Source organism: Microtus pennsylvanicus, chromosome 12 (genome assembly GCF_037038515.1).
Source record: "Microtus pennsylvanicus isolate mMicPen1 chromosome 12, mMicPen1.hap1, whole genome shotgun sequence".
Classification (NCBI taxonomy): domain Eukaryota; kingdom Metazoa; phylum Chordata; class Mammalia; order Rodentia; family Cricetidae; genus Microtus; species Microtus pennsylvanicus.
In genome coordinates this window covers 15,045,972-15,059,646 of record NC_134590.1, presented here as the reverse complement: position 1 = coordinate 15,059,646, position 13,675 = coordinate 15,045,972, and the positions used below count along the sequence as shown (strand labels likewise).

Here is a 13,675-nt window from a genome sequence, read left to right as displayed (position 1 = left end):
GCTCTGAGTAAAACTGTTAAATACACATGGCCTGTGTCCTCTCTTTTAAGTGTAAGCAACTCAACAATAGATTTAGGTTACAAAGCTTTGAAAACTTCCTTCAGGGACTAGTCTAACTTAAATACACAAAAATATAAAAAATTTTAAAAAGATAACCACAAAAAAATTTTAGGTGATCAATATATAATGTCCCTCATTATAAAGCATAAATTTAATATTAATTAAAAGCATCACTTTCAGCAGGGCGGTGGTGGCGCACGCCTTTAATCCCAGCACTCTGGGAGGCAGAGGCAGGCAGATCTCTGTGAGTTCGAGACCAGACTGGTCTACAAGAGCTAGTTCCAGGACAGGCTCCAAAACCACAGAGAAACCCTGTCTCGAAATCTCCCCCCCCCAAAAATAAAAAAATAAATAAAAGCATCACTTTCCACAAGTGCTCTATTCCATAATCTCAGGTTTACAAAGTGAGTATCTGTCATTCTACAGGATCTTGTTAATTACAGCACAGAGTCGATTTGAATTTAAGTTCAAGCTATTTTTATAAAGCTTATTAAACTATACATTTTAAGAAATAAAAAAAAATATGTTTAAGCTGAGCAACGAGAGTTGTCAAATTCCTTAAGTAAGCAAAGTTAGTTACAAAAATGAGAAGGCCCACTCCATTTTTACAGTAAGAACTCGAAGTAAGTAACAAATATTTTTAAGATAACACGAGAACTTAAAGTTCAGAAAGGCATTAAGACAATTCCAAACTGTTAAGAGTTCTGTGTTATAGCCCACGGGTAAAAATAGTATAATATAAACAATGACTGACAGCGAACAGAGAGAAAGACAAGAGTGTCTGAAAGGGAGAGCACAGAAGGATCCTTAGAAGACTTAACATCAGACACAGGCCAAGCAATTATTTTACTCCTTTATCAAGTACCCAGGGCAAAGTCTCAAACATAGAAAGAAATGGGGAAAAGGGAGGTATGTAAATAACAAAACAAAACAAAACAAAAAACAAAAAACTGGGCATGGCAGCAGCACTCAGATTGACGGTGGAGTGGGGGAATCTCTGAGTTTGAGGCCAGCCTGTCTACATAGTGAATCCCAGGACAGGCAAGATTTCACAGTGAGAAACTGTCTCAAAAACAAACACCTAATAAATTATTTACATGACTAAGTGAGAGAAGAAAAGTGCAGGTGATATGGCCACACACAACTTAGTTCAAAGGATCACAAAATATGAGTGCTGTAGAAAGAAAGAAAACCTTTGATGAGCTAATTATTATGCAGGTTGAAAACTCTCATGGAGGAAGTACACCTCTTATTCCTAAATTAGTTATGTTTAAGATCGGGAAGGACTGATACATACCCACAAAAGGAAAATCTTCATAATTTCAAATATTTCATCTTATATAGCCAGGTTATATATGAGTTTAAGGAATAGAGTAACACTTCAGGATATCAAATAAATGAGAGTAATCAGTAAATTTAAACTTAATAACGTTTCTGAAAGTAGTTCATATAAAGTAGTAGTTGAATGTGTTAGCACTTTTTTATGCGATAGTATCTTTATGAATGTAGGCTGCCATCGGGACTTCCCTTGAGTGCTGAAGAGGCCAGAAAAAGGAATGAATTCTCCTGGAATCTGAATTAAAGGCAGTTTGTTAGAACCTGAGTTAGAGTGCCATGTGGGTGCTAGAAACCATCTCTCCAACTGCTATATTTTGAGATAGGGTCTTATTATACATGCCAGGCTAGGTAGCCACCATCCAACTCAGCCTCCAGCCTCCGATGTCCAAATGCTGGAATTCTAAGCATGTGATATTTCATTTAGTTAATTTCGTCCTTATTTCCTCATTACTTATTATCTGGATTCTAAAATCGGTAAGAATATAGAAAAACATTTAAGTAACTTTAGACAATTGAAGATAAAATGCAACTTCATTAATTTTGTTTTACTCTTTTAGGAGTTGGAGGAGGTAGTATTCAAGAGTCTCATTCTGTACTCCACCACTTCAGATTATTCTCCTATTTCAAACCTTAAATTTTAGGCTCACAGAAATGAGCTATGTCCAACTATAATTTACATTCAGCTGCATAACAAGTTAAGCTTAATAGCTCATGTAACCCAGGCAGTCATCAATATACTATGTACCAATAGACGGCATTGAATTTAGATTTTCCTTAGGCAACCCATGTGCTGGAATTAGAGGTATAAACAATCATATAGTTTTTATATGGTGCTGGGGGAAAAAAACCCCAGGAATCTGAATATACTAGGTAGTACTCTACCAACTGAGTCACATTCCCAGCCCACCTACACTTCTGAATATATAATAAGGATGGAAATAATGTATACTATTTTTTATTCACTTTTCTAACATTACTTCTAATTCGAGAAAAGTTTATAAAAATTTGAGAATAACAAAGACAAGCAGGTCACATATATATGATGTACCTATGATAGCAAAGAGGCTTAAATATGTTAAAAGACCATGAACAAAACAACTAGTCCTTTCTTATACTTAGTGTCTGTGAGAGTCAATAAAATTTCTTTTTTTGTTTTTTTCAAGACAGGGTTTCTCTGTGGCTTTGGAGCCTGTCCTGGAACTAGCTCTGTAGACCAGGCTGACCTCGAACTCACAGAGATCCGCCTGCCTCTGCCTCCCAAGTGCTGGGATTAAAGGCATGTGCCACCACTGCCTAGTGAGTCAATAAAATTTCATACAATCAAAAAAAATTAAATCAGGGGTACAAGTTAATCTCCATCTTATCTACTGCCATGAAACCTTTTGCCCAGTTTGTGCTAGGGTCAAATACACCTTCTGCACATCTGAATAGCATCATTAGAATGAAAGATTCTCTATCTCATGGAAGAGTGTTTAATCTCTTACAGATGCTCCATCAGTCAGATATTTTTCAGTTTTCCATTTGTGTCTTCCATCAGTTTCGTCCTATACACAAAAATATTCATGACATCAGGGTTCATGGGATTTTTACTTTAGTATCTGTTATTGGAGTGTCTTCTTTCTATGTGTTGCTTTCATTGGTTAATTAATAAAGAAACTGCTTGGCCTGATAGGTCAGAACATAGGTGGGTAGAGTAGACAGAACAGAATGCTGGGAAGAAGGGAAGTGAGGCAGACGCCATGATTCCCCTTCCCAAGATGGACGCTGGCTAGACTCATGCTGGTAAGCCATGACCTCGTGGTGGCATACAGATTATTAGATATGGGTTAGTCAAGATGTGAGAGTTAGCCAATAAGAGGCTGAAAATAATGGGCCAGACAGTGTTTAAATGAATACAATTTGTGTGTTGTTATTTCAGGGCATAAGCTAACCAGGCGGCTGGGAGCCGGGTGGCAGGAATGCAGCCAGCAGCTCCTTCTACAAGTATCAACTATTTTTGGAGGGATTTTACAAAAAAAAAAAAAAAAAAAAGTGAGAGAAAAGCATTCTTAAAATTTTTATTGAGATACCTACTTGGCACAAAAGCAAATTCCTTAAATTAACTTCAAAATTTAAGTCAGGTAGAAGTGCAATCATTAATTATCATTTTGACTGCCCCCCCATACAGGAATTTTTCTGTATCTAAATAAGCACTCAAATATAACTCGTGTTAAGCAAAAATGCAACAGAAGTTTAAAAAAGCTTCAATACAGAAACCAGATAGACAGGGTTTTTAAAATGATTTTTTTTTTTAGATTCTTGTATTTTACGTGTGTTTGCTGTGCCTGTAAGGGCTCATTCTTGGTCCCTTAAAAATTAGAACATACTTCTAGTCAAATCCAACAGTCTCAAAATCTCATGAGAAATAATATATATCTCATGCCAGATTTTATTGAGTTCCACAATTTGATCAAAAATAAATAAAAATAAATGGTTTTCATAGTTTTAAAAAAGGCTATGCAGCATGAATGGTATCATATTGCATGCAATATATCACACTTGTAATTCTATCTACCAGAAGACAAAGCTGGAAAAGATCATGAGTTCAAGCAAACTAGGGCAGAACTCATAGCTAACAAGCACACATGAAACAAAAAAATAAAATAGAGAAATTCCAACTGTGTGTCTGACTCCTAGCCTTCCTCCTTCTTAGCCAAGCAAGGTGACAAATAAATGAAATGACAGGAATGGTTAGGAGATTAGGTAATTTCTTTATGATATTTGCTGGCAATATTTTAGGACACAAAAGAGGGTTCAGTGATTACGTGAGCTTGCTGCTCTTGCGGAACACCACTGTTCAATTCCCAGCACCCACATGGCAGCTAAAGGCTGGCTGTTCCAGGGAATTCTAGCCTCCAGAGACCAGGCATGCTTGAGGTACACAGAAAAGAAAAAAAAAACACGCAGTTCAAACACCCACACATAAAACAAACATATAAAGAAATTAAAACAAAATAAACTTGAGCATGTTAGTACACGCCTTTAATCCTAGCATTTAGGAAAAAGAGGAAGGTGGATCTCTAGGACTAAGTGCAGCTTAGTCTAAAGAGTGAGACCCTATCTAAAGATAAATAAAAACCAAAATATAAAACAATAAACTAAGAAACACTTTAATAAAATAACAAACTCTCAAACTTGGATGTATATAGTTTTAATGGTATATACATATGCTTCTTGAAATAAAAATTTATAAAATTATAACTATAACATGCACACTTTTTCTTTCTCTTACTTTACCTTTTAAATAGTCTCTCCTACCTCATATTTCTTAGCCTTTCCTTCCTTCTTTTAGATTCAAGGTCTTCTGTAGTTCAGGATGGCCTTAGTCTTACTATGTAGCCGAAAAGAAACTGCCTGCTTTCTACCTTGCAAGCACTAGGATTAGAGACTTAAAACATCAAGCTTGCCACATTTTGGCCCTTTTCAAGCCCTGGACTTCATGCTCAAGTTATGGAGGGGGGGGGGAGGGAGAGAGGACACAGTACAGTACACATAAAAGGTAAGGGGACAACTGGTAGGAGGTGGTTTTCTTCTTCCACTTCATTGGTTACAGGAATCAAACTGAGTGAGGCTAATTAGTCTTGGTGGCAAGCACATTTAACCACTGAGGAATCTTGCCACTCAGAATCAACTAAATTTTATTTATTTATTGAGACATTAAGACATTATGCAGGCCCCACTGGCCTCACACATTCACATCTACCTGTCTCTGGCTCTTCAATGTTGGGAATCAAAATATTTTTAATAGAACTCCTTTCTTAATAGATCTCAAGCTTTGTAAACCATAATAATATCTTTCTCCATGCATATACATATTCCTTCAGATAATCCAAAGAAATAAAGTGTTTCTATTCCCTCCATAGAATCTGTTACCAGCTAAAATTGCATAAACTCACAACATATTTCCTCAAACCATATGTAATTCCATCACAATCTTTAAAAGTGATATAAAGTCAGGTATGATGATTCATGCCTGTAACTCCAGCATTCAGGAGGATTAAACAGGAGGATTCCTAGGATTACAACCAGACCGGGCTGGGTCTCAAGGGAAAACGTTACATAATGCAACTAAGGACACACAGTATATACAAGCATACAGTTCATAAAGTTCCGTTAGTCCAGGACTTTACTACCTGATTGATCTAGAATTCAAGTCTCAGCAGTTTCTTTCATAAACAATCCATGAACCATTTAAGAAAATACACAGCCAGGCAGTGGTGGCACGCGCCTTTAATCCCTGAGTTCAGGAGGCAGATCTCTGTGAGTTCAAGGCCAATCTAGTCTACAGAGCACAGAGCAAGTTCCAGGACAGGCATCAAAGCTACAGAGAAACTCTGTCTCGAAAACAAACAAAAAAGAAAATACACACCAACCCTATTTTTGTTCTACTGAGACAGGGTGTCATGTAGCCTAGACTAGCTTAAAATTGTTACATAGCTGAGGTTGACCTTGAACTCATGGTCCCCATAACTCAAAGGCTGGGATCAGAGCGTGGTTTCCTTTTAATCTTACTAAACTACTTCTTTTACATCTAGTACTTTCTAAACTAAAAGTAATCTTTAAAGCTCAGCCAGGCCTGGCATTAACTATGAAGGCCCAAGCTGGCTTGAACTCATGTAGTTCTGCCTTAAACTTCTAAATGATAGGATTAAGTGTGAGCCACCATATCTGCCTTCACAGTTTTTTAAAAAATGGATGATGAGCTTTAATTGTATCGGGGGTCTGTGCCAATGCAGTCTAATAAGTTAGGACCACTGAAGGTCCAGTGACCACCTCTCCTAACGTGAGCTTACCTGTGCATCGATATCAATGGCAGGGTAGATAGGAAGCATGGCTGAAGGAGAGATGATAGGACTTGGAGTTGGAGTCTGAGGTTGGGAAATAGAAGCAGCGATACTGTGGGTAGGAGTGTTTGACATTGCAGATGTTCTTCCACTGACTGCTGTTGAACAAAATAACTGCACTTAATAAGGACCAAACATTGTTAGGAAAGAGTTAAGAAATATTTTTTTTTAATCAAAATGGTTGTAAGACACTATTATAACATTAATAACTAATTTTCTGAATGTTTTTAATTGGTGGACAGCCCCAACTTAGAATGTATATTGAATAATCCACTTCCTATACAATAATCCACCTGAAAGACAAATTCTCTTTTAATAAGTAATCATAAAATCTTAATCCATAATACCTGAAAACAAAAATATTTCACGTACTAATATTACATAGAAAAGAAATAAATGGTAAAATACTCAAGAATAAGAATAAAAGGGGGGAAAGTAAAATTTTTTGCCAACTTTACACCTCCTTGTACTGTAGAGCAAATAAAAGTTACTTCATTGTTAGAATGGAAGATTCAAGTCAAATTACTTCAAACACCACATATTTACTAAACACAACAGAGCAATAGTAACTTTGAAGGCCCTGGTGTGACTTTTTTTTCAAGAATTAAAAAAAAAAAATCAATCCTCACACAGATAATATATTTTTTCTTACATTATGAGAGGAATAAAATGTCCCACAATCAACCTGGCAATCACACTGACTTAGAACAAAATTAACATTAGGCTAGAAATAAATATATTTACACAGTCATCCTCCCAATATGGATTCGTTTTCTTCTATGTAGGAATCTGATGTAATCTCATTTCACCAACATATATGATTTAAATAATGGCTAGTTAGGTCTGTACTTGGGGTGGGAGAATATTGCTAAAGACAGAGGCATACAATAGACAAGATTATGTTATGGGACTTTGTTCTCCCAGTAACTCAGCTCTGTAGCTAATGTGTGAACATATCTTCCTCGTCACCCACAGTAACTTTTGGACAATCATCTCTGAATAGAGTGCAGATGCATGTTTTCCAAGTACTGTCAACTACAGCAGACAGAAAACAATTATAGATTCACAGCTGAATCTGAAACCAGGCAAAATAATTTATCTTGCCAAGAATATTAGTGAAATTGATCTTGTAACAGTTATAAACATGACTATCAATTAAAAAATCTACTTTACATAAAATCTTAAGGTCAGGCACAAACATACACTGTACATTATAGCCACACACATTCTATAATAGTACATTTTTAGTTCACTTAAAAGTCAAAAGAAACAAAGAACAACGACAACAACAAAAAAACAAAACAAAACATCTGAATAATTAAGGAACCAGATCATGAGGAAGAAACAGGTGCTACTAATTATCTAAAGACTCCAATACTATTTGATAATATTGATTACAAGGTTTCAATCTTGTAATCTTGATCTCCCAAGTCTAACTCAGATTGCAAGGATTACAGCCCCATATGAGCATATATAGATTTTAAGATTAAATAATTTCTTTGAATATTCTTATCCTATACACAAATTTAAAAAAAATCATGTAAAATTCACTGCTCTTAAGATAGATTCCATGTTTAAAAAGACCTTGAATTTTTGCTATTACTGCCTTCAACCTACTAAGTGTTGGGACTGCAGGAGTGCACCACTGGTTTCATGGAATGCCAGGGATAAATTCATTGCTTCACGTTTTCAACACAAACTATAAACCAACTGAGCTATATTTCTTTGGCCCTTGATGATTTTTATTCTATTAATTTAAAATGGTTTAAAAGATTGGTAGATGTCTACATTTTAACCCACAATCCAACTGGAATAGTATATTTTAAAGAACCTACTGAGATTAGCTCTCTTGCTCTGAGTGGTTCAGATGGGGTGTTTCGATGAGACTCATCTAAAGTTGATGAGTAAAACCTTATTTCCTTTGAAACTGTTTTATCAAGAGTAAGTGACTGCTCATCATTCAATCGTTTACTAAAGAGATAAGAGGGAAAGCTTAAAAAATCTAAGTCCAGAAAAAAATTATAGTTCTAAAAAAATTTTTTATTTTTCTTAACATTTTGAAATTCAATTTAGGGAGGGCTTGAAAAGCTTTAACAGCAGAAATGGAAATTTTCATCAACACAAAACAAAGGTTCGTGTTAGGACAGGTTAAACAAGTGCCTAGTTTTTATTTGGTGATTAAGGAAGGTTGAAGAATTGGCCAGCTAAGTATCAGAAGGAAGGAGAGCTTGGTACAGGAAACCTAACAAATGAGAACTAAGGAACAAAGGTGCTTGGGGAAAGAAGGCCAAATGAGGTTGTGTTACACAAGAAGTCCAAAAATAAGAAGTGGAAATGACCCTCAGTCAACTGAAAGGACAAGGAAGATCAGAAGTTATTCAAACAATGAGAATCCAGAAGAAAGCTGTGTGCTTGAACGTGCACATACATATGTAGAGCATGTGAATAGGAATGAGGTATAGATAGGGGTCATCTGCAAGAAGACAGTAAGATTTCTTTTAATTATGTTCTTTTTCTGCTGAGTATGTTTCTCTACCCACAAAGAAGAGCATGATATAGCAGCGTTTTTAGAAAGTAGCAAAGTTATCATAATCCCTAGAACCTTACGTTCATTAAACTAAAAAAATTTTATGAAGAAACACCTTAAACACATAAGACAGAAATTCTGGAAATAAATGAATCAATTTAAAAAAGCTGATTTACAAACATCTGATTATTCTCATCAGAATTCAAAAATTTTACAATCAGCAAATTGTTGACAACTATGCTCAAATACATCAGGTATACTGAGAGCACATCAAACAAACTTTCCAACAGTCATTATATAAAACGCTCCAAACCTTCATTTCATCAATAAATAATACTTAACTCCATAATCTTTTGTAAATCTGATACAACAGAGAATTACGATTTAAGTTACTGGCCAGGGCCATGGTATCAATTTCGGATTTATAACTATTATGAGCTAATTGTCATACAATGTTAAAGTCTTTAAAGTTTATTAGATATCATAACCAGTTAGTGATGATTAATTGGGATTTAAGTCTTAAAAAAAAATCTATACTTGTATTAAGATTGTTACAATTCTTATTATTAGTCATTACTAACAATTATTCTGGTGTAAAGTTATGTTACTCGAAGGATTAGCAGAGATTTTCTTATCACACATTACTGAGAAGATACAAAAAAAGAGGGGCTGGGAAACTATACCAATTTTTGAAATGCAAAATCTACCTCATTACCTGTTTATCTCAGTTTCTGAATTATCTCAACCTAAAAATCTAAACGCTAGAAAGAATATTTTCTATAAAAAAAAAACTTATAGTAATGTATGACTTCCTCATAATAAATGTTTCTCAAATAGTTTAAAATTAGAAAAAGTAAATCATCCAGGTAAAGACAAATGAATTAAAAAAAAATGGGAAGAAATCAAAAGAAAATTACCAAAATTCAACAACTATTTACTCCCTTTATTCTCCACTTTCCCTTCCTTATCAATCTTCCTTCCTGAAGAAGGAAAATTACTTTAGGTAACAGATCATTCTTTATGACTTACAACCCTATGAAATCTCACCCTACTATTATACAATTCATAAAAATCAGACCCAAAGAGCCAGGCAGTGGTGGCACACGCCTTTAATCCCAGCACTCGGGAGGCAGAGGCAGGCGGATCTCTGTGAGTTCGAGGCCAGCCTGGTCTACAAGAGCTAGTTCCAGGACAGGAACCAAAAGCTAAGGAGAAACCCTGTCTCGAAAAATCCAAAAAAAAAAAAAAAAAAAAAAAAAAAAATCAGACCCAAAGAAGCAGCATTAAAACTCTTCTCAAGCTGCAACCTTTACTAGAATAGAAGACACTCTTTCTGGCTACACATTGAAAACATGTCATTTACCATACTGTTAGGGGAACATGCCTTCCCATAATACAGTCAGAAACAGACTATACATTAATATTCACAGGGGATAAAAATCACTGACATACAGTAGAATCAGACTCTACTCGATACTTTATTAATGCTGTAAACATGTTTGTTTTGTTGTTTGCTTATTCTTAAATAGCCATCATGAAGTTTGGTACTTCTTTTTATCACAGGTATTTCTTTGTATCACAAATAGACTTCCTAATATACCCTAATATCTTTTTTCTTCAACTTTTATCAATTTTTCTTTTATTGGTGTGAATACAGAAGCAAAAATGCCAAAACCCAACCCCAGTGTTCTGAACTTAAAGTGAAAACAAAAACCAAAAGTAAAAGCCAAGGTTCAACTCACTGCTGAAAAACCTGGATTCCAAGCTCAGACAGACAGACTGGTCATTTTTATTCTATGAACTAATCTTTAATTTGACCTATAGCCATCTGAGATGATCTTAACACTAATATTTCTAAAAACATAATGTGTCAAGAGTCCAAAAATAGTTCTCAAAAGTTGAGCAATGGTTAAAAAAAATATTCTGGCACACTCTTACTCTCCTTAAGCAAATCATATTTGATACCTGCTCATAACAATATAAACCCACCTGCCATGATGTCATCCAGCGTGTCATTGAGGGTCTGAGCAGGGCTGGCTACCATTAACCCTTGTTGTGTTTCAGTGAGAATTCCTTGCCCCAGCCCTGCCAACTGTGCTTGGCCCAGTACTGGCTGTCCAACTATCACTCCTTGAAGTTCTGTAAGATTTGCGATGGACCCTGGAGGCAAGGGACCCGCGGCCAGAGGCAAAGCTTGAGGCATCGCCAGAGGCTGGATTGGTGCAAAACCCATCTGAGCAGCAGTCTGCTGAGGTTCATCTTTAAGCAAAACAGGATCCACTTGTTGTAACCGTGCATAGTCTCCCTCAGAAAGCTGTTCTCCAACCCCAACAGGAGTAAGTAGTCCCAGGTGTTGACAAGACTGTTGCTGTTGCTGCTGAAGTTGAATTCTTTGAGCTTTAACTTCTAGATATTGTTTTTTCAGCTGCTGCTGAGTTTTCAGTTGTAACTCTCGTTCTACTTTCTGCAGTTCCTCCAGAATCTTTTGTTTCTTCTGAATTTGCTCCTCCCTCGTTTTGTTCAGCTCCTCAATCTTCTCCTTGGTAAGTTGGTCAGCATGGGCCAGCTCCAAGGACTGCAGCTGGGCATTTTTCTCTATGGCTTCTTTTATCCTCTGTTCCAGTTCTGTTAACTTTCCCTGAGCCTCTTCTACAATGCTCTCTGGAGACTGATTGGTGATGTAACCCTGTACATCCTGGCTGTTTGCTGGCAAATGGCTGTTGGACTTTTGTTTAGAAGCAGCTGTGTGAAAAAGAAACCCCCTCAGAAGTGCACATGAATGGCATCCTCATTACAGAGTTACTGTTGGGAGGTTTAGTGCCTACAGTTATGCACCAAGGTATCATATCCACGAAGGTGAAATATACTTTTAAGGAGTTAAACACAAGTCCACCTTCTCTATCATAAATATATAATGTATGTATTTTATGTGCATAGAGTAATCTCTGGAAGTAGAATTCAGAATTTATAAACATCACAAGGCTAAAGTAAGATAACAGAGGGATGAAAGTTTGCGACACCTACATGGTGCAGTTAGAGTCAAGTCTACCACTATGTGTAGGTATTTCATATGTCACAATGTAAAAATCATAAGAGCAGAAAAATAAATTAAGGTGTAGAGAAAATTTAGATGTCTACATCAAGATTTTCCACACTTAATAAATGTCTGTTTCTTTGATAAACACACACACATACACACAAAGAATGCCCAAACCACTGAGATGTAACCAAGAAACTAAAATCCAACTAAAATATGTCTTTGTTGGGACCTACCACCTTCAAGACTGACAAAGGAAGGAGAATTCACACAGTCACACAGCTACCTTGCCAACAGAGAACTGGGATTTAGTTCCTGATAGAAAAGTTGCTGGACTACGCCATCCTCCGTACCTTCTGACAGCCAGGGAGACAGGCTTCTCTGGCTAACAGGGTTAGCAACCAACTGAAAAGGATGCCAAGACAGGCTAGTGGTTGTGACTGAAAAGAGTTGCTGGGAATATTTAGCATACTTGTTGGTATAAGAATACAGGTAGCCAAAACCAAGATGCAAAAGTCACAGTTTCTTCAAGTAAAACTTTTCAAAATAAAAACTGATTCCAACTGGCAGGTGTCATGTTTGGGGACATACTTAAGAACAGGCATGGTATGATATAAACAAGTAAAAAAATGGACCTTGGAATTCTAAGAAATAACAACTGCATCTTACGTATCTTTAAATTATTAGTTGTGGAAAAAGTGACCTAGTTAAAACGAATTCTTAAAATTGAATTTGAATATTTGATCAAACTTCTTAATCTTTATGCCTCATATCACTACAAAGACTTAGGTATGTTAAATAAAAATGATAAGAATTGTCATCCAACTGTATCCAACTTAACATGAATAAAAATGACTACTTATTGGAAGAAATAGTGGATAATCAGAATTCCATCAAAAAGGAGCACCTGGATCTCCTGAGTCTCTCAATACCTATCTTCTCTCCCAGAAAGTTGTTTTTTCATTGGTTTAAAACAACAAACAAACAAACAAAACGTTAATGGTACCAACTTAGTAAATTCATTGTTGGTGAAAAATAATTTTTGTGGGGCTAGTTTTTGTATTCTTAATTTCACCTGGACATGTAAGAAAAAGTCTCAGAAGTATAACTGACCTTTATTCCTAACGGGAAGAGTAGTAGCAACATTGGCAGGTGGTTTGTCGGGCTCCTGAGGTGGGACAACCATGGGCAGTGCTTGAACTGGTACACGAGGTGCCTAAGAGAAAGGATGAGTTGTTTCTTTAGTACACAATTCATTATCACACTAATAACTTGCAGAGTTGTTAAACGAATAAGACCATTTCGGACAATGACATATTTTTACATTAAATTATTCTCTTTTTCTGTGATTTTTTTAAAAAGTAGCTATGAATTCCAGTTATTCTAAGCATAATTTTAAAAAAGTAAATTATAACCCATCAATCTAGATAAATGTTAGGCTAAATATATAATGGCCTTGGCATAATTATACAAATTTCATCTTAACAAAAATAATCTTATTTAATGAAAATTATAGCTAAAAATATAAAATGCTTTAACCTTGAATCTTACCCTATTTAAATCGTGGGATGGGGGCGTTAGCTGAGTGACATCTGGTGGAGGGGCTGAAAGCAGATTATTAGGATAGTCTAAAAGATAGCAAACAACACTGGTATGGCCACCTTTTGCTGCTTCTATCAACATGGTTGAGCCATCCTAAAAGAGTAAATAAAGGAAACACATAAGCACATTAAGAAAGCTATCAGGTCTCAGGTACAAGCATATTAAATATTTAACAGCAAACAGTGTTCTTCCATTTAAGTCAGAGATCTAATACTCAGAATGTCATTA

The 13,675-nt window shown here is 35.8% G+C and overlaps 1 protein-coding gene across 4 annotated transcripts in view; it reads right to left on the bottom strand.

The window, feature by feature from the left end:
* Positions 1 to 13,675, bottom strand: part of Ankrd17 (ankyrin repeat domain 17) — a 151,995-nt gene that overhangs the window by 50,189 nt on the left and 88,131 nt on the right. Inside the window, exons 13-16 of one of the 4 annotated variants that reach the window (XM_075944322.1) lie at positions 13,397 to 13,540; positions 12,959 to 13,061; positions 10,798 to 11,550; positions 6,231 to 6,379 (exon numbers count right to left, since the gene is read on the bottom strand). In XM_075944322.1, coding sequence (XP_075800437.1) covers positions 6,231 to 6,379; positions 10,798 to 11,550; positions 12,959 to 13,061; positions 13,397 to 13,540 — 1,149 coding nt within the window. The remainder of the gene's footprint in view (positions 1 to 6,230; positions 6,380 to 10,797; positions 11,551 to 12,958; positions 13,062 to 13,396; positions 13,541 to 13,675) is intronic. The other 3 variants (XM_075944323.1, XM_075944324.1, XM_075944325.1) reach the window with 3 other exon arrangements.